The following is a 22342-nucleotide window of genomic DNA, read 5'->3' as shown; positions in this document are numbered from 1 at the left end:
TTTTGTTGATTTGGATGGTGTCCCTTTGACTTTTATTTAGCTTGGCTAAGGGTTTGTCGATCTTGTTGATTTTCTCAAAGAACCAGCTTTTTGTTTCATTGATTCTTTGAATTGTTTTATTTGTTTCTAATTGATTGATTTCAGCCCTGAGTTTGATTATTTCCAGCTGTCTACTCCTTTTTTGTGTGTCTGCTTCTTCTTTTTCTAGGGTTTTTAAGTGAGCCATTAAGTTGCTTGAATGAACTGTCTCTAATTTCTTCTTGAAGGCACTTAGGGCTATGAACTTTCCTCTTAGCACTGCTTTCATTGTGTTTCACAAGTTTGGGTATGTCGTGTCTTCATTTTCATTGAGTTCTAGGAAGTCTTTAATTTCTTTCTTTATTTCTTCTCTGACCCAGCTGTCATTGTCATTTAGTAGCAAGTTGTTCAGTTTCCATGTGTGTGTAGGCTTTTTGCTATTTCTGTTGTTGTTGAAGTCCAGCTTTATTCCATGGTGATCAGACAGGATACAAGGGATTATTTCAGTCTTCTTGTATCTGTTGAGGCTTGCTTTGTGACCAACTATATGGTCTATTTTGGAGAAGGTTCCATGAGGTGCTGAGAAGAAGGTAAATTCTTTTGTGTTTGGGTGTAAGTTTCTGTAATGTCTGTTAGGTCCATTTTATTCATGACCTCTGTTAGAGACATTGTTTCTTTGTTTAATTTCTTAATTTGTTGACCTGTATTTTGTTGAGAGTGGGGTTTTGAAGTTTCCCACTATTAATGTGTGGGGATCTATGTGTGGTTTAAGTTTTATCAAATTTATTTTTAAATGTGGATGCTCTTGTATTTGGGGCATAGGTGTTCAGGATTATAATGTCTTCCTGGTGGAATTTTCCCTTGATGAGTATGAAGTGTCATTCCCATCTGTTTTTATTAATTTTGGTTGAAAGTCTATTTTTTCAGATATTAGAATGGCTACTCCTGCTTGCTTCTTAGGTCCATTTGCTTGAAAAGCCATCTTCCAACCTTTTACCCTCAGGGAATGTCTATCTTTGTGACTTAGGTGTGTTTCTTGTATGCAACAGATTGCTGGGTTTTGTTTACGCATCCATTCTGTTAGTCTGTGTCTTTTTATTGGAGAATTATGTCCATTGATGTTGAGAGAGATTAATGACCAGTGGCTGTTAGATCATTTTATTTTGATGTTGGCTGTGGTCATAAGGTTGTGTGCTTGGTTGCTTTTTAAAATTAAATTAATCATTTTTGTATGTCATTTTTATGTCTCTCCCAAAATTTTGCCATCTTGCAAATTTCCAGGTCATCCATTCTTTATGTCAATATTTAAACATAGTTCAATGAAGTTTCCTCTTTTTTCTTGGGATATTTTAGATTTCCCCATCTCTAATGCTCTCATTATGCACTCTTCTGAATTATTTCCTTTTTAATTGTGACTTTAACAAAGTCCAACATTTTACACTTAATGTTTTTGATATCATATTCTCTCTCAATGTATTTGAATTGTAGAGATAAGTTAACTACTTTTAGTTCCATCAAAAATTAATTTCTAGGTTAAAGGTCACAATAGCCATTCTTTCTTCTGAAAGCAGATTATTTGAAAATCAGAGGAGATAATTTTTTGAGGTGTCACTAATGGTTTTCTATTGTCTGTGTCTCTCTAGCCCTAATGTTTATTGACATGATACATTTTTTTTTGTTGATTTTCATATATTGGTATATTTTGGTATACATTTCCTTCACCAACCCAGAAAAACAATTTATATTTTGATTTTGATGCAATCCTATAAAACGGTGTTCCTTTACTAATGCCTCACTTATTATTTCTGTTATTTAAATTTAGTTTAAATTTGTTTTATAATGACATTACACTTTTACACCAGTTCTTATCCTGAATGTCTATAAAACAAAAACAAAAACAATAATGAAAACATGGTAAGTGTCTTATTTTATCTTGCTCTCTGTAGGTGTTGTTGATCCATATTGCTCATTGGAATGTGAAGTCAGCTGGCATCCAAGTTTTAGTTCTCCAGAGAGTGGAGAATTTATTCTTCAAGTTTCTGGAGGAAATACTTTGACATTGACGTGTACTGCACATGTAATTATTTCTCTTGAATGTGATTTTCATCTTGAATGTCTGGATTATCTGGATATAGAGATGTCTTATATATGCATATAAAAACTGAATTCATGTAATAATTATTTTAGCTAATTGCCTACTGTGAATGAAGAAGTAGTTCAGGTATCCAAGAACTACTTGTGGAAACAACTTTGTGGAAACAACACTAGATTGAAAGGCTCTATAACTACATAAAAGCATCATGGGAGTCACTTACCAATTACTTGTTTCATTAACATTCAACATACAGTAGAGTTGAGAAAAATTTCCCACTATATTATACTGTTAATATTGTAATACTAGTTAATAATTTAGTAGGGGAAAGATCATAATTTATATAAAAGGAAACTAGACTTTTATTATTATAGAATATTTCTTATAATAAAAATGATATGTGTGATCTATATCTGTCTTTCTTTCTTGTTATAAACCAAGATGCCCTAACAATATGAATTTTGGTCATTGAGAAAGCATTTTGCTTGTGTATCCCAGCTAATTCTGTGAGATTTTAAGTAATCCATGTACTTTCACTGAATTTTATCTGTATTTTCTGATATAGTGAGTTAACCTATTTCATTTATGAAGGTGCATGTAGCTTCTACATAAAAGACTCTCCAAGTTTAGGGATTCCAATTTGTATCAGAACACAGTAGAGACTTGTTACTATTCACAGATCACCCAGATATAGAAACAGAAGATGATTAATGTAACCTTCCCTAGGCCCCTTTTCTCATAACCATATTTCACTCAAGGTTATCACTTTCCTTACATATGAGAAAATTAACTGTGGCTTAAAACATATATCCAAACAATCAAACTGCGTCATTATATGTATAACTTCCTGTTATAATTAGGTTTTTAATACTAGTGTATGCTGATGTATATGCTTATAGATAATTCATTTCTCTCTTTAAAAATACCCTTTTAATGTGACTGTACTGTCACTTACTATTTGCATGGCTGTTAAGGATATGCATTTCAAGTGTTTAGCCAACATGCCTAATTTTCATTGTTTCAACTGTCAGTAAGCATATGCACAGTATTTATCTAATGCTTATATAATTGTGTCTCGCAAGTTTAATAATGTACTTTTTTCTCAGATACACAACCTATGTTTATTTTTCACTAACATATAAAAATGAGGAAGTTAATTTAAGCATCAATGATATTTACTACTTACTGAGTAGTTACTGTATGTCAAGTGCCAGGCTAAGTGGCATTTATTAGCTCATCCCTAAAAAATTCTGAGACATTTAATGTATATATTCATATATATTATATATAATACAATTTAATAGATGAAGAATTGGTAGGCCATGATGCTGAAGTAACTAATATAAGGTAACAAATGCAAGAATTGGCTTAGTTGTAATTTTATTCCAGATCCAAATTGCCTCCACAGGCTTTAATGAAATGTTTTTACTGTTCCCTACGCCATGATTTAATAAGAATGAAATAACTAAATTATGAAATGAAAAAAAAGTGGGTTAATTAAATAGTGAATTAGAGAAGGAAATAACTGAGATTACTCAATAGTAAATTGTATCATTTCAGGTAAAGCTTTGGAATCTTTAATGTTAATTCTGAAGAAATCAGGACGGAAGAACATAAAATGTTTAAATACAATGTTAATTAAGGATTATCATATATTTATAAAAACTCATTTACTTTTATCTTTTTCTTTTTAACTTAGTTTGAAAGTTTATTATTCCAGTTAAAAACTTTTACAAATAATTGTAAGAACATATTAAAGCCTAATATAATAACAATATAATAACAGCATCAATGTCTAGTGTAAAATGCACTCACCCCAAAATATTGGACACAATGCATTGCTTATTCTTGATGCCTTGTTACTTTACTTTATTACTATATACATGCAGAATGGCCACATTTGACAATAGTTTCTTTGATTTATTTGTTCTATGATTTGTTTTTCTTGGAACGAAGAGGCAAATCTCTGTGTCTGTGTAATTCTATCAGTCTAAGCAAGCTATGTCCTCATTCTCATGTAGGTCAAGGTAACTGCCTATTAAGAGAAATGAAGATGGCTTATGGGTGATTTCATTTTAAACAACATTTTCTCAATAGATGACCTTTGAATTCTGTTTAATAGCACACAAATATACACTGTATGCACTTAATAGCGTTTCAATAATTAGTACATTAAGTATGTTTCTTAGTCTAGGGATCACTTCTGTCATAGGGATATTCTCAACATTTTACAGTTATGGACCCCATTTGTGTGTGTGTGTGTGTGTGTGTGTTGTAGCTGAGTATCACACCCGGGGTTTCACACATAATGGCAAAGCATTCAAGCAGTAAATTGTTTTCCACCATCACTTTGAGGAAGTTACTGTTAGTCATTATATTTTGATTTTGTTTGTCTTAAGTATTTATCAAAATCTATTAACATGTTATATTTAAAAATTCTCCAAGCTGAATTTCCTGATATGGGACAGGGTGTATTCTTGTCATTTCTTTCATTACTTTCCTCATTTTACCAATGAGGAAGATTGGCTTCATTTCTTTGTTTATATTAAGACCTTTTCAAGTTATGAGCATGATATACTAGAACAATTATTACATTATATATTTATAGGTTTAAATATATATATATATGCACATAAATATATACACACATATATGGTGGAGCAGGTACATATTATTTGTTTGTATTTATTTCTGTTATTTTTTTTAATAATTTCTCCTTTTTTTTTTTCATTATCAGGTTGGTCACACTAGAGTCAAGATTTTAGAGCCAAGAATAATATTCAGTAATAGTTCTCAAGGTTTAACTAATTGGAGGAAAGCCATTCTTCACAATGTAGGGCCAAACCATGCTTATTTTAAGGTAATGTAGAATTTTTGTCACATTAATTTATTGGTTCTAAATATACTATGAAATTAATACTTTATTTTTTAGAGGTTGGCTCAAGGCAGTGTTCAATTTATTACAAGTAGATTTTTTTGAGTATATTTTATCATGTTTTTCCTTCTACTTTCCCAAATTATATATATTTTCTTCTTTCTTTAAATTAAAATTTTATTTTTTATATTAGTTACAGTTTATGTACTTTGTATCCCAGCTGTAGCCCCCCTCCCTAATTCCCTCCCAGTCCCACCCTCCCTCCTTCATCTCCTCCCTGGCCCTTTCCACATCCACTGCTAGGGGAAGTCCTCCTCCCCTTCCATCTGACCCTAGCTTATCAGGTCTCTTCAGAATTGGCTGCAATGTCCTCCTCTGTCGCCTAGCAAGGCTGCTCCTACGTTGGAGGGGATGGAGAGGTCAAAGAGCCAGCCATTGAGTTCATGTTAGAAATAGTCCCTCTTTCCCTTACTAGGGAACCCACTTGGATACTGAGCTGCCATGGGCTACGACTGAGCAGGGGTTCTAGGTTCTCTCCATAAATGGTCTTTGGTTGGAGAACCAAATTCAGAAAAGACCCCTGTGCCCAGATAAATTTGGTCCTTGTAGATCTCCTGTCCTCTCCAGGTCATACTAACTCTCCCTTCTTTCATATGATTCCCTGCACTCTGCCCAAGGTTTGGTTATGAGTCTCAGCATCTGCTTTGATACACTGCTAGGTAGAGTCTTTCAGAGGCCCTCTGTGGTAGGCTCCTGTCCTATTTCTTGTTTTCTCCTACTTCCAATGTCCATCCTGTTTGTCTTTCTAAGTGAGGATTGATCATCTTACCCTGGGTCGTCTTTCTTGTTTATCTTCATTAAGTCTACAAATTTATGTATGTTTATCCTATCTTATAAGTCTAGTAACCACTTATAAGTGAGTATATACTTTATGTGTCTTTTCTGCTTCTGGGAAAGCTCATGATGATCTTTTCTAGATCCTACCATTTGCCTGCAAATTTCATGATTTCCTTGTTTTTAATTGCTGAGTAGTATTTCGTTGTATATTTTTCTTCTCTCCTCTTGTTTTTTCATGGTATCATTTGTTTCATTAAAAAAAATAAAATGTTTTTTTTAAGTAGAAACTCTTGTTTTATTGTTAACTGTAAGATGAGCCTTTTGAAACATGAATACTCCAGTCACAACAGAAACAATGACTTTTCAGAGTGTACCTACCTCTTTCTCTGAGTCACTGACTTCCCAATGATGATCTGTCTAATAACAAGAGCAATACAATAGCAAATGAGTTTACTGTTATCAATGGCACTCTCATCATGGTTCTCACTGACTAAATAAAGTTCATTAGTTGAGATTTAATTCCTGGCCCTTCTCTAAATCCAATTCCCTGGTCTGTTACTCACCCAATGTTCTTGAGGAAGTGCTCCTCATGTAGCATGGTGATGACATTCATAAACAGCAGGGCCATACATCCTGCACCAGGGAATACAGTGTGAAGTCCATGGTCACTCCAAGCTGTTCACAGGGTTAGTAACCAAAAAAACAACTAAAAAATTTTAATATAAATACATAGTAATGCTACAATACATAGTTCAGTACATGCTTTTTTTTTTCTTCATTTGTCATTTTGTAGTCAGCAATGTCATGGTAGCAGCAAGGACTATATTGAACTAATTGTTGTAATTCATATGTTTCCTGTATTTTATATACACAAAATTTTATTACAAAAATCACCTCATATTATATGCCCAGTGAGCCTCTCTATAGGAAATACTATAGATGTTTTCCTGTAAAACATTTGATATAATCGTGAAATTCACTGTATCATCTTACCAATTTTTTTCATAAACCCATCAATTTATGAAATGAAGTTAATAATATAAGAAAAACACATAACAAAAGATATGACAAGGTAGTTGAGTAAGTCCAACTCTAAAATTACTCAAAGGACTATAGGCAAGTAGGTATTAGTGAGAGTAGGAGAATAGTTTTCCCCAGGGAAAAGAACACCAAATGGTTGTTCTATGCCTTCAATGGAAACATACATACAAGGAATATTATTCAGATTTATCAGTGTTGTGTGTGTGTGTGTGTGTGTGTGTTCCTTTCCAAAGAAAATTATTATTTTAGATTTTTCTTTATATCGAATGGAAACATAAAATTATTTAAAATCTTAATCAATTTTTTTAAATCTTTTATTTTTTTTATTAATTACACTTTATTCATTTTGTATCCCCCATGAGCCCCTCCCTCCTCCCCTGCCGATCCCACCCTCCCTCCCCTTTCTGCATGCATGCCACTCCCCAAGTCCACTGATAGGGGTGGTCCTCCTCTCCTTCTTTCTGATCTTAGTCTATCAGTTCTCATCAAAAGTGGCTGCATTGTCCTCTACTGTGGCCTGGTAAGGCTGCTCCCCCCTCAGGGGGAAGTGATCAATGAGCAGGCCAATCAGATTATGTCAGAGGCAGTCCCTCTTCCCATTACTATGGAACCCACTTGGACACTGAACTGCCATGGGCTACACCTGTGCAGGGGTTCCAGGTCATCTCCACAAATAGTCCTTGGTTGGAGTATGAGTCTCTGGGAAGTTCCCTGTGTTCAAATTATCTTGTTCTGTTGCTCTGCTTGTGGAGTTTCTGTTCCCTCCAGCTCTTACTATTTCCCACTTCTTACATAAAATTCCATTCACTCTGTCCATCAGTTGGCCATCAGGCTCAGCATCTGCTTTGACAGTCTATACTGCAGAAGCTTTCAGAGGCCCTCTGTGGCAGGTTTCAAGGTTGTTTCCTGTTTTCTTCTGGCTTTCAGAGGCCCTCTGTAGCAGGTTCCGAGGTTGTTTCCTATTTTCGTTTTCTTCTGATGTACATCCTCTTTGCCTTTCAGGATGGGGATTGAACATTTTAGTTAGGGTCCTCTCTTTTGCTTAGTTTGTTTAGATGTACAGCTTTTAGTGGGTTTATTCTATATTGTATGTTTATATGAGTGAGTATATACCGTGAGTGTCTTTTTGCTTCTGGGTCAACTCACTCAGGATGATCCTTTCCAGGTCCCACCATTTACCTGCAAATTTCATGATTTCCTTATTTTTCATTGCTGAGTAATACTCCATTGTATAGATGTACCACAGTTTCTGCATCCATTCTTCAGTTGAGGGGCATCTGGGTTGTTTCCAGCTTCTGGCTATTACAAATAAAGCTGCTACAAACATGGTTGAACAAATGTCCTTGTTGTGTACTTGCGCCTCTTTTGGGTATATGCCTAGGAGTGGTATGGCTGGATCTTGAGGAAGCGCTATTCCTAGTTGTCTGAGAAAGCGCCAGATTGATTTCCAGAGTGGTTGTACCAGTTTACATTCCCACCAGCAGTGGAGAAGGGTTCCCCTTTCTCCACAACCTCTCCAGCATGTGTTGTCCCTTGAGATTTTCATCTTGGCCATTCTGATGGGTGTAAGGTGAAATCTCAGGGTTGTTTTGATTTGCATTTCCCTAATGGCTAATGAGGTTGAGCATTTCTTTAAGTGCTTCTCTGCCATTCGATATTCCTCTGCAGAGAATTCTCTCTTTAGCTCTGTTCCTCATTTTTTAAGTGGATTACTTGGTTTGTTGCTTTTCAGCTTGTTTAGTTCTTTATATATATTGGATATGAGTCCTCTGTCAGATAGAGGGTTGGTGATGATTCTTTCCCAATCTGTAGGCAGTCGCTTTGTTTTGATGACGGTGTCCTTTGCTTTACAGAAGCTTTTCAATTTCATGAGGTCCCATTTATTGATTGTTGCTCTTAGAGCCTGTGCTGTTGGTGTTCTGTTCAGGAAGTTTTCTCCTGTACCAATGAGTTCTAGGGTATTCCCCACTTTTTTTTCTAGCCGATTTAATGTGTCTGGTTTTATGTTGAGGTCTTTGATCCACTTGGACTTCAGTTTTGTGCAGGGTGATAAGTATGGATCTATTTGCATTTTTCTACATGTAGACATCCAGTTGGACCAGCACCATTTGTTAAAGATGCTATCTTTTTTCCATTGTATGGTTTTGGCATCTTTGTCAAAAATCAGGTGTCCGTAAGTGTGTGGGTTTATTTCTGGGTCTTCTGTTCGATTCCATTGATCCACCATTCTGTTTCTATGCCAGTACCATGCAGTTTTTATAACTGTTGCTCTATAGTACAGCTTGAGATCAGGGATGGAGATACCTCCAGAAGATCTTTTATTGTAGAGGATTGTTTTAGCAATTCTCGGGTTCTTGTTATTCCATACGAAGTTGAGAATTTTTCTTTCCAGGTCTGTAAAGAATTGTGTTGGCAATTTGATGGGAATTGCATTAAATCTGTAGATTGCTTTTGGTAAGATGGCCATTTTTACTATGTTAATCCTGCCAAGCCATGAGCATGGGAGATCTTTCCATCTTCTCATATCTTCCTCTAATTCTTTTCTCAGAGACTTGAAATTTTTTTCATACAAGTCTTTGACTTGCTTGGTTAGGGTTACGCCAAGGTACTTTATGTCATTTGTGGCTATTGTGAATGGTGTTGTTTCTCTAATTTCTTTCTCAGCCCTTTTGTCTTTTGTATACAGGAGTGCTACTGATTTTTTTGAGTTAATTTTATATCCGGCCACTTTGCTGAAGGTGTTTATCAGCTGTAGGAGTTCCCTGGTAGAGTTTTTGGGGTCACTCATATATACTATCATATCATCTGCAAATAGTGATAATTTGACTTCTTCTTTTCCCATCTGTATCCCCTTGATCTCCTTCGACTGTCTTATTGCTCTAGCAAGGACTTCCAGCACTATGTTGAAGAGATATGGAGACATATAAAGGGCATGTAATTTTTCATGTAATATTATCGTATTTTATTGTAATTTCTACAAAATATCCTATTTCTCCTAAATAAGGTTGCTATTCACCGTGCAAATGTAATAGATCTTAGGATTGGTGGATCTGTTGAAATTGCTGATGTTGAAATCACACCTGTGAGTATGCCACATGCTTGTCTGCTTAATTTATGATTGTGATAGTTATGCTGTGTCCCTAGTCTGTCAATTAATGTCTACAAATATTTTTGATTGTAGGAATTTTAAATATAATATTCAATTAGGTAATATAAATGTAAGTGATGATATAGAATATTGAATTTTTAAGAATAAAACACTGAACTTAGGCCTGAGAAAGGTAACAGTACGAAAATGATCTCATTTTCTCATCATAAGAGATGATTCTTTTCCTATCATGAAAGTGTGCTTAGCTATTGGTTTAATTGGTCTAGTTGTGAATTATTCTAAGCATATGAAGTATTTGCAGTCTTTGAAAAATTACTTAAATTGAATATTGTGTTTCCAATGTTGATTTAACCTGTATGAAACTATACTGTATATTTCTTCACTGCTGTGTACTGGCTATTTATTTGAACACACTATAATTAGCAACCTTATTCCACTGTTTTCCATGTAGTTTTTTGTAAACTATAATGACATCAGTTTTTCAAATTATTAGCTATATATAAGTAGAATTTGTTTTACTACTATTCATGTGCATACACATTGACACACACACATGTGCACATACATATGATAACTGCTGATACTGTGCATACACACAGACACACACACATAATACCCCTCCTTTTTAAAATAGTATTTCACAGGATGAATTCTGGTCCATTTACCCAAAGAAACTCATTAATTATTCAATTTAGGCTTTATGTTCCTCCCTTATTAACATTTATAAGATGTTATCAACATCTTATCCTCTGAAAACTCCTGCACTGTAAGAATTATTTTATTATTTTTGGGGTTGCTTGCAACTTTGCTTATTTCTTCCAATTGTTTTATAATCTGGTGCCATTATGGTGCTGATCTGTAAAATATTATGATTAAAGAGCTTAACTGGCTATCTCAGTACCTCAGCACCAGTCTGTAATTTATTTGTCCAACAAAAATTTTAGCATTAGACTTTAGTTTCTGATTCCTATTGTTTAGTGATGAAAATGTGAGATCTACAGACCAGTAAACATTCATCTAGCCTATTTAGCCTGTGCTGATTTTTGAAAATGAACAGTGTAAGAGCAGATGGATGACACCAAGAAAACAAGGATCTCTAAATCAACACTGTCAACACATATATGAACTGACAGAAAATTGAGGCAGCATGCAGAGGGAGAGCCTGTCTGGATCTACCAGGTCCTTTGCATTTCTATCATGGCTTCCCATTTATTGTTTTTATGAGATTCTGAGTGTGTGAATGAATGGGTGTCTGTTTATTGTGCCTATTCTTTGGCTCTTTTTATTCTGTTTGTTTATTTTATCTAATTCTGATGTATTAGTTTTTGTCTTATTTTACTATAATTTATTATTTTATATTATTTTTATCCCATATAAAGCCCTTTATTTTCTAATGAGACAAATAGGGGGTGCATCCAGATGGGAGGGTGTGGTAGGGAGGAACTCAGAGGTGTAGTAGAGGGAGGGAAAACCATAATTAGGATGTATTATATGTGAAAAAATCTATTTCAATAATGGAGAGGAAAAGAAAATCAAATCTCATAAAAGATAAAGTGTCTTTAACTTTAATATGGAAAACTTTATGGAAAATATTGAATGTTGTGGCTTTTATTACTCTATTTATTCATGCTAAATCCATTTTGGACATTCTTTAGAAATTACTATAAAGCAGAGCGACTGATAGGGCTTTATATTGATGTCTTTATTAATAAGCCTTTATTATTTTGAAATTTAGATATATAGTTTTCTTTAAAAATAATTTACTCATCATTTTTGGTATAGCTTGTTTGTAATTGTAACATTCAGTAGCCTGAGGGAGAATAAACACAAATTAGACACCAGCCTGGACTCCATATAAAACTCGTGTCTCAGTAATAATGATAACAGCAACTATGCTGTTTTGAATTTTAAAAATGCATATAAGATCTCTGTTGTAAAAGTTGTAGAACTTAGATTGCATGTTAATAAAATTTACATATTTTAACTCAATGAGCATATAATGAAGAAATAGGAGAACTAATGTTCATATATTTAGAAAATGTCAAGTATTTATTATATATTTTTAAAATTTCTAAGTGTATTTGTAAGTAAGTTGATACTGATGAAGTATTTTACTCAATATTATGATACTGTTGCCACTATGTATGTTCCTTTAGTTTTCTGTGTGCTTCTTTCGGTAATAATATAACAATTCTATAATGATGTACCCTAGAGCGGCTTGTGATAAAATACATACTTGGTGCATGAGATAGAGTTCAAAATTACTCAGTAAGTAGCCAATGCAACATAAAGATTTAGACACATGCAAGAATACAACCATGTGTGCATGTATATGAAAATGAATCTTGTTAATTTTTAGGATAGTCAAATATGTGAACAGATATTGTGATGTCATGAGGCAAATTAGTATAAGGAATAAGTTATCCTTACATGGTATAATTTATCGGAACTATTTATAGATATATCACATTATTAGGCAATTAAATTTAGAGAAGTGCCTTCTTGACAATGGAGACACTGATTAAAAAATGCAGTGTGAAATATCTGCCATTAGTTTGAAATGCAAAAATTATAGAACTTACTGGACTATTAAGTGTTAGGATGAGAAAGGAGCTTAGATGATCCTAGAATTTGAGGCACTAAAAGACGTGGACAACTTTATGAGTAATGCTGATGATCGTGAACCTTGTCCTGTTGTTAGTGTGTGAAGGTCAAATATGAGAGAAGTTTGTGACTTAGTTATTGAAGAGAAGGATTTGAGAAACTAAAAGTCTAAAAACTAAATAACCATTGACTAGTTATTATTTTCATACAGATATAATCTAGTAAAGTGGTTGAAGAAGAGGAGCAGGATTAATGTGTTTTGGTATCTTATTTATAAGATCAGGTAGAAGAGGAAGATAAAGTTTTGTAGAGATTTCTTCAACACTTAATCTCCTAGACAAATACAAAAATGCAAAATTGAGTGTACATATTTGTAAAGCATTACTCTGTTTCCTAATTATTTCTCTTTTTTGATTTTTAGAATAGATTTAATTTCAATGGTACCTTTATTGGCTCTACAGAAAGTATTGCATTTGTAATAAAAAACAAAGGTGTGACGCGTGCCAAAGTGGAGTTCAATCTAAAAGATTTTCCACTTTTTGCAATGGATTTTAAGGGACATGCAGGTATATTTTATGCCCTAATAGTATTATAAAGCAAATTTTATATTTTCAAAATTGTTTGAAAAAGTCTTTTCTCTGTGTTTACTCATGTGTCAGAAGTCATGTTTATTTTGCTTAAATGAAATATGTACTTTTATGAGTGCATTGTAATGTTTTTATTTCAGGAGTTGGCAAACTAAGCCTCTTAGACAAATCTGATTTGAACGTTATCTTATAAACAAAGTTTTATTAGAATCTAAATTCATTTGCATATTGCTTATTGCTGCTTTCATGGTATAGTGACAGAATTGAAGAATTGGGTCAGAAATCATGTCTCACAAAGTATAGAATATCTCTTAATTGAACAGTTACAGAAAAAGTGTCCTTCTAAGTGAGTTAGGTATTTCTTCATTAGTAAATATTTGATAAATCTGTTATAGTCTAAACACTATAATAAGTCTAGTCTATAAGGTAATTAAAACATTTTCTATGTTCTTTTTTGTCAAATCAAAACAAATTTTTATTTAATTATTTTTATTAATTACAGTTTATTCACTTTGTGTCCCTCCTGTACCTCCTTCCCTCCTCTCCTCCTAATCTGACCCTCCCTCTTCTCCACCTGTGTCCCTCTCCCAGTCCAGGGATAAGGGAGGTCCTCCTCCCCTTTCCTCCGATCCTAGTCTATCAGGTCTCATCAGGAGTGGCTGCATTGCCTTCCGCTGTAGCCTGGTAAGGCTGCTCCTCCCTCACAGGGAGATGATCAAAAAGCAGGTCAAATCAGTTTCTGTCAGAGACAGTCCCTGTCCCCATTACTATGGAGCCCATTTGGATACCGAACTGCCATAGGCTACCTCTGTGCAAGGGTCCCAGGACATCTCCATGAGTGGTCCTTGGTTGGAGTATCAGTTTTAGAAAAGACCCCTGTGCCCAGACTTTCTGGATCTGTTGTTTTCCTTTTGGAGCTCCCATCTTCTCCAGGTCTTACTATCTCCCACTTCTTTCATAAGATTTCTTGCACTCTGCCCAAAGTTTGGCTATGAGTCTCAGCATCTGCCTCAATACCCTGCAGGGTAGAGCCTTTCAGAAGCCCTCTGTGGTAGGCTCCTGTCCTGTTCCCTGTTTTCCCCCTCCTGTGATGTCCATCCTGTTTGCCTTTCTGAATGCATATTGAGTGAAGTGAACATTAAGGTTATCTGTTAGAATGTTAGTGACAAACAGATGAATCTTTCAGAGTGTTTAACTAAGTATACTTTAGAAAATGAATTATGTATAGAGTTTAGGGCAGTATTAAAAGAAACAAAAAGTGGGTGGTACCTGCTAGTATCTCTAATTCTGAAGAAGCAAGAGTAAAGAGTAAAGTGGTGATTGAGCAGGAGATGAAATCATGGACAGCAAGGCAACTCAACTAATAAGTACTAGAGTGAGAAAACAATGGAGCCATTGCTAGAACTCCAGCTGAGGTGGTGAGAGAGTAGTAGGGTAAATGTTTGACTTTCTCTCACTTCTTACTTTGGACTACTTTGTTGGTACTTCCTAGGGTAGAACTTAATCATAGGAAATTGCAAGTGAGCTTGACTTACTTGTTTTAGGGAAGTCAAAATAGAGTAAAGCCAAGAGAGTGAATATTACATCTAGGTGAAAAATGGTGACTACCTATACCAGTTGTTGAGGTAAATTAAAAATAAGGTTATACTATATAACAGGACTGATCCTGCAAGACAGTTCCTGACATGGTGTTAAACGAATGTTTATTGTGTGGGAGAAACCTAGTCTAGAGTCAGTTATCAGAAAGTGTAGACATTGATGCCTATTACCTAACTTATGGAATTGGAAGACTATAAATAGGTATATGTGAAGGAATGGGAGTAAAGTTCTAGTAAGGGTTTATTTAGTGTGATTTGTGTTTTTTTTTTCTTTTTTGAGAAAGGGTCTCACTATGTAGCCTGTCTACTGTCTATCACAGAACTTCCTGTATAGACCAGTATGGTTTCAAACTCAAAGAGATCATCTGTCTCTACCTCTCAAATCCTGGAATTAAATGTCTTTCTAGACTTTTGTCTTGGAGGTTAAGCAACATAATGAAAGGACTTATATATAGGAAACAGCTTAATTCGGCTTGTTATTTCCTTCTGGAGGTTAATTTAGAACATACTGAGGTGAAGATAGGGAGATAGACCCAGTGACCACAAGAGTGAGAATTGATGGTAAGTCTCAGAAAAGAACCCTGGGGCCAGATTTTTTAGTTGTGTTGCTCTCCTTGTGGAGCTCCTGCCCCCTCCAGGTCTTTCATTTTTGCCTTCTTTAATAAGATTCCCTGCACTCTGCCCAAAGTTTGCCTATAAGTGTCAACATATGCTTTCATACACTACTGGGTAGAGTCTTTCAGAGGCCCTCTGTGGTAGACTCCTCTCTTGTTCCCTGTGTTCTCTGTCTTCTGACGAGCATCCAATTTGCCTTTGAATGTATGAGGATGGAACATCTTACCCAGGGTCTTCCTTCTTACTTAGCTTTTTTAGGTGTACAATTTTAGTATGTTTATCCTATGTTTTATGTCTAATATCCACTATAAGTGAGTATATATCATGCATATCTTTCTGCTTCCAGGATACCTCACTCAGTATGATCTTTTTTAGTTCCCACCATTTGCTTACAATTTTCATTATTTCCTTGTTTATAATTACTGAGTAGTGTTACGTTGTGTAAATGTACTATAATTTCTGTATCCTTTTCTCAGTTGAGGGACAACTGGGTTGTTTCCAGATTCTGGCTGTTAAGAATAAAGATGCTTCGATTTGTCCTTGTTGTGTACTTGAGCATATTTTGGATATATACCTCGGAGTAGTATAGCTGGATCTTGAGGTAGCACTATTCCTGTATCATTCCAATTTTAGTATATGTGCTGCCAAAGAGAGCATGGTAGCACTATTCCTAATTATCTCAAAAAGTGCCAGATTGCTTTCCCAAGTAGTTGTACAAGTTCACATTCCCACCAGCAATGGAGAAGGCTTCCCCTTTATCCACATCCTCTCCAGCATGTGTTCTCACTTGAGTTTTTGATCTTAGACATTCTGATTGGTGTAAGGTGAAATACAAGGGTAGTTTTAATTTGAATTTCCCAGATGACTAAGGATTTTGAGCAATTCTTTAAGTGATTCTTTGCCATTCAGAATTCCTCTACAAAGAATTAATTCTCTGTTTAGCTTGGTACCGCATTTTTAAATGAATTACTTGATTTATTGCTTTTTAACATTTGAATTCTTTATATATTTTGGATGTTAACGCTCTGTCAGAAATAAGGATGGTAAAGATCCTTTTCCAGTCTGTAGGTTGTCATTTTTTTTTCTGATAACAATGTCCTTTGCTTTACAGAAATTTTCTGTTTCATGAGGTCCCATTAATTGATTGATGATCTTAGAGGCTGTGCTGTTAGTGTTCTGTTAAGGAAGTTGTCTCCTGTGCCAATGAGTTCTAGGCTCTTCCCCACTTTTTCTTTTAACAGATTAGTTTGTTTTTTTTAGTTGAAGTCTTTGATCACTTGGACTTTAGTTTTGTGTAAGTTGATAAATATGGATCTATTTGCCTTTTTCTACATGTAGACATCCAGTTAGACCCGTTCCATTAGTTGAGGATGCTGCCTTTTTTCCACTGTGTGGCCTCTGGTGTCTTTGTCAAGTATCTCATATCTGTAGGTATGTGGGTTTATTTTTAGTTCTTCTGTTTGATTCCATTGATCCATCATTCTGTTTCTACAAAGTTTTTATTACTATTGCTCTGTGGTACAGCTTGAGATTGGGGATGTAGATACCTCCAAACGATCAGTTGTTGTACAGGATTTTTTTTTTAGCAATTCTGGGTTGTTTGTTTTCCATATGAATTTGAGAAATGCTCTTTCAAGTTCTATAAAGAATTGTGATGGTAGTTTGATGGGAATTGCATTAAATCTGTGGATTGCATTTGTCAGGATGGCCATTCTTTATATCTTAATCCTACTGATCTGTGAGCATGGGAGAAATTTCCATCTACTGATATGTTCTTCAATTTCTTTCTTCAGAGACTTGAAGTTGTATTTATTATTTATCTATCTATCTATCTATCTATCTATCTATCTATCTATCTATCTATCTATCATCTATCTATTCAAAGAGGTCTTTCACTTGCTTGGTCAGAGTCACACCAAGGATCTTTATGTCATTTGTGGCTATTTTGAAAGGTGTAGTTGCCCTAATTCCTTTCTCAGAAATTTTGTCTTTCATATATTTGAGGGCTGCTAATTTTTTTGAGTTAATTTTATATCTACCCACTGTGATGAAGCTTTTTATCAGCTGCAGGGGTTCACTGGTTGAATTTTTGCAGTCACTCATGTAAACTATCTTATCATTTGCGAATAGTGATACTTTGACTTACTCCTTTCTGAACTGCATCCCTTTGATCTCCTTTAGTTGTCTTATTTCTCTAGTTAGGACTGCAAGTACTATGTTGAAGAGATACAGATATATTGGGCAGCCTTGTCTTGTGGGATTGATTTAAGTTTCTCTCTGTTTAGTTTGATGTTAGCTATATGCTTCCTGTATATTGTCTTTATCTGTTTATGTACGTGCCTTGTATCTCTGATCTCTCTAAGACTTTAAACATGAACATGGATTTTGTCAAATGCTTTTTTTTTTCACATCTAAGGAGATGATCATGTGATTTTTCCCTTTTAGCTTGTTTATATGGTGGATTACATCGATGGATTTCTGTATATTGAACTACCCCTGCATACCTGGGTTGAAGCCTACTTGGTCATTGTGGATGACATATTTTATGTGTTCTTGGATTCTGTTTGCAAGTACTTTATTGAGTATTTTTGTATCGATGTTCATAAGAGAGATAGGTCTGAAGTTTTCTTTTTCTTTTTCTTTTTTTGGTTGGGTCTTTTTCTGCTTTAGGTATCAAGGTATTTATGGACTCAGAGATTGAGTTTGGTAATGTTCCTTTTGTTTCAATTTTGTGGAATAGTTTGAAGAGAATCGCAATTAGCTCTCCTTGAAGGTCTGGTAGAATTCTGCATTGAAACTATGTGGCCCTGGGCTTTTTTGGGGAGGGAAATTTTGATGATTGCTTCTATTTTCTTGGAGGATATAGGACTATTAAAACTATGTACCTATCTTGATTTTATTTTGGTAAATGAAATGTATCAAAAAAATTGTCCATTTCATTTGGATTTTCAAATTCCGTGGCATATAGGCTTTTGTAGGAAGACCTAATGACTGTTTGGATTTCCTCAGTGTTTGTTTTTATGTCCCCCTGATCATTTCTTGGATAGTTTCTCTCTGTCTTTTGGTTAGTTTGTCTAAGGGTTTGTCCATCCTGTTGATTTTCTCCAAGAACCAGCTCTTGGTGTCATTAATTTTTCAAATTGTTTCCTTTTTTCTAATTCATTGATTTCAGCTCTAAATTTATTTATTTCAAATTTTCTACTGTTTTTTTTTTTGTGTGTGTGCTTCTTTTTTTCCCCTAGGGCTTCTAGGCATACCATTAAGTTGCTTGTATCAGATGTCTCAAGCTTCTTTCTGGAGTCACTTAATGCTATGAACTTCACCCTTAGCACAGCTTTCATTGTGTGCCATTAGTTTGGGTAAATTGTCCCTTCATTTTCATTGAATTTTATGAAGTCTCTAATTTCTCTTTTCACTTCTTTCCTGACCAAGCTGCCATTGAGTAGAGAGTTCTAGTTTAAATGTTTATGTAAGCTTTTTTTTTTTATTTCTATGTTGTTGAGGTCCTGTTTGGTCCATGTTGGTCTGATAGGATCCAAGGGATTATTTCAGTCTTCTTGTATCTATTGAGGCTTGCCTTGTGCCCAATTATATGGTCAATTTTTGAGAAGGTACATGCAGTGCTGAAAAGAAGGTATAATCTTTTGAGTTTGGGTGAAAAGTTCTGTAGTCATCTTTGAAGTCCATTTTAGTTAGGACCTGTACAAGTGTCATTATTTCTCTATTTAGTTTCTGTCTAGATGATCTGTCCCTTAGTCAGAGTTTAGGGTTGAATCTCCCACTATTAAGGTGTAGGATCGATGTGTGATTTAAGCTTTACTAATGTTTCATTTACAAATGCAGGTGCTCTTGTATCTGGGGCATAGATGTTCAGGACTGTGATGTCCTCCTAGTGGATTTTTCCTTTGATGGGAATTAAGTGCCCTTCCTCATCTTTTTTGATTGCTTTTGGTTGAAAGTCTATTTTATTCGACATTAGGATAGATAACTCAGCTTGTTTTCTGGGTCAGTTTGCTTGAAATATCTTTTTCCTTTACTCTGAGGTAGTATCTATCTTTGTTGCAGAGGTGTGTTTCTTGGATGCAATAGAATTTTGGATCATTTTTCCGCAAACATTCTGTTAGTCTGTGTCTTTTATTGAAGAGTTGAGTCCATTGATGTTGAAAGATACTAGTGACCAATGAATGCTAGTTCCTTTTATTGTGGAGTTGGTGATATTACTGTGTTTCTATGCTTGTTTTCTTTTAATTTTTGTTGTGAAACTTATCTGTATCCTATGTTTTTTTGGGTGTAGTTGTTTTCATTGGATTGGAGTTTCTTTCTTGTATCTTCTGTAGGGATGGGTTGCTGTGTAGATATTGTTTAAATTTAATTTTGTCATGGAATACGTTGCTTTCTCCACCTATGTTGATTGAAAGTTTTGCTGGGTATAGTAGTCTCTGTTTGCATCTGTGCTCCCTCAAGGTCTGCATGACATCAGCCCAGGACATTTGGATTTTCATAGTTTCTGTTGAGAAGTCTGTTGTGATTTTAATAGGTCTACCTTTATATGCCTTTTTCACTTGCTGTTTTTTAATCATTTAAAAATATTATTTATATATTTATTTAGTTCAGTTTATTTACTTTGAATCCATTCTGCTGCCCCCTCTCTTATCTTCCCCTATGTGATCTTTCCCTAGTAGTTTCATTGGGGAGGACCTCCTCCCCTTCTATCTGACTGTAGCTTTTCAGGCTGGTTGCATCAACTTCCTCTGTGGCTGGCAAGGCTAACCCTACCAGGGGGAGGTGATCAAAGAGCTGGCCATCGACTTCATGTCAGAGACTGTCCCTGTACTTTGTACTATGGAATCTACTTGAAAACTGAGCATCCAGTGGGATTCCTTTTAACAGGCATTCTAGGTCCTCTCCATGCACAGTTCTTAAGAGTATTGGTCTCTTTAGCCTCCCCTGCCCCGAGTCTAGGTATTTGTGGATATCTTCTCTTGCTTTTGTTCATATTTTTTCTTTGATTTGTAGAATTAGTGTTTTGACTATTATGTGACATGTAGTGTTTCTTTTCTGTTCTAGTCTATTTGGTATTCTTTCGGCCTCTTGTATGTTTATGGACATCTCTTTCTTTAAGTTGGGAAAATTTTCTTCTATGATTTTCTTAAAAATATTTTCCTGACCTTGGAGCCTAGAATCTTCTTTTTGGTCTATTCCTATTATTCTAGGTTTTGTTTTTTCATGGCATATTTGATTTCTTTGAAGTTTTATGTTTGGAATTTTTCTGATTTTGTTTTTTCTTTGAGAGATATATTAAATTCTGCAATTGTATCTTCAGCGTCTGAGATTCTGTCTTCCATCTCTTGTATTCTGTTGGTGATGCTTACCTTCGTGGTTCCTGGTCTTTTTTCTAAGTTCTCCAGCTCCCGGGTTTTCTCTGTATTGTCTTTATTGATTCTAATTCTGTTTTCATGTCTTACACTATTTCCTTCATATTACTGGATGTGGATTCTTGTCTTTCTTTGATGGCCACTATTTTTCCTCTCTATATGGCTCTACTTGTGCTTCTATATGTGTCTGTATTTGTTTGGCTGTATTTGCCTGTATTTGCCTGTATTTCTTTTTTTTTAATTCTTCTTTTTTTATTTTATTTTTTTCTTATCAGTTACATTTTATTAACTCTGTATCCCAGCCATGTCCCGATCCCTCATTCCCTCCAGGTCCCTCCTTCCCTCCCTCTTCTCCACCGTGCCCCTTGCCAAGTCCACTGATAGGGGGGACCTCCTCCCCATTCATCTGATCCTGTTTTATCAGGTATCTTCAGGACTGGCTGCAAAGCTCTCCTCTGTGGCCTAACAGGACTGCTCCTCCCTTGGGGGATGGGGAGGCCAAAGAGCCAGTCATTGAGTTCCTGTTAGAAATAGTCCTTGTTCCCCTCACTATGGGAAGCCAATTGGTTACTGAGCTACCACAGGCGACATCTGAGCTGAGGTTCTAGGTTACATTCATACATGGTCCTTGGTTGCATGTCAGTCTCAGAAAAGACCCTGTGCCCAGATATATTTGGTCCTTGTGGAGCTCCTAACCTTTCCTCATCAGACTAACTCCCCTTCTTTCTTATGATTCCCTGTACTCTGCCAAAGGTTTGGTCATGAGTCTTTGCTTTGAAAACACTGCTAGTTAGAGTCTTTCAAATGCGCTCAGTAGACTCCTGTCATATGTTCAATGCGCATCACATCAGTCTTTCTAAACGAGGATTGATCATCTTACCCCATGTCCGCTCTCTTGATTATCTTTTTTAGGTGTATAGATTTCATTATGTTTATCATATCTTATAATTCTATATAAGTGAGTATATACTGTGTTTGTCTTTCTCCTTCTGAGATATTTCACTCAGGATGATCTTTTCTAGATCCCACCATTTGCCTGCAAATTTCATAATTTCCTCCTTTTTGATTGCTGAGTAGTATTCCATTGTGTAAAAATACCACAATTTCTGTACCCATTCCTCCGTTGATGGACATCTGGGTTGTTTCCAGGTTCTGGCTATTACAAATAAAGCTGCTATGAACATGGTTGAGCAAGTATCTCTTTTGTGTACTTGAGCAAACTTTGGGTATATACCTAGCAGTGGTATAGCTGGGTCTTGAGGAAGCACTATTCCTAATTGTCTTAGAAAGCCCCAGATAGATTTCCAGAGTGGTTGTATCAGTTTACATTTCCACCAGCAGTGGAGGAGGGTTCCCCTTTCTCCACAACCTCTCCAGCATTTGTTGTCCCTTGAGTTTTTCATCTTGGCCATTCTGATGGGTGTAAGGTGATATCTGAGGGTCGTTTTGATTTGCATTTCCCTGATGGCTAATGAGAATGAGCATTTCTTTAAGTGTTTCTCTGCCATTCTATATTCCTCTGTCAAGAATTCTCTGTTTAGCTCTGTTCCCCATTTTTTAATTGGATTACTTGGTTTGCTGCTTTTCAGCT

At 35.3% G+C, this 22342-nt stretch overlaps 1 protein-coding gene across 1 annotated transcript in view; it reads left to right on the top strand.

Moving 5' to 3' along the window:
• The window catches only part of LOC129677283 (cilia and flagella-associated protein 47-like), a 603052-nt gene that overhangs the window by 81993 nt on the left and 498717 nt on the right, over window positions 1-22342 (top strand). Inside the window, 4 exon segments of the mRNA XM_055607932.1 lie at window positions 1965-2095; window positions 4848-4970; window positions 9868-9945; window positions 12998-13142. Of these exon segments, the coding sequence (XP_055463907.1) occupies window positions 1965-2095; window positions 4848-4970; window positions 9868-9945; window positions 12998-13142 (477 nt within the window).

The sequence above is a fragment of the Psammomys obesus genome, unplaced genomic scaffold (genome assembly GCF_907164565.1).
Source record: "Psammomys obesus unplaced genomic scaffold, mPsaObe1.curated_primary_1811, whole genome shotgun sequence".
NCBI lineage: Eukaryota > Metazoa > Chordata > Mammalia > Rodentia > Muridae > Psammomys > Psammomys obesus.
The sequence above is the reverse complement of the archived record's forward strand: the minus strand, read 5'-3'. Positions and strand labels throughout refer to the sequence as shown.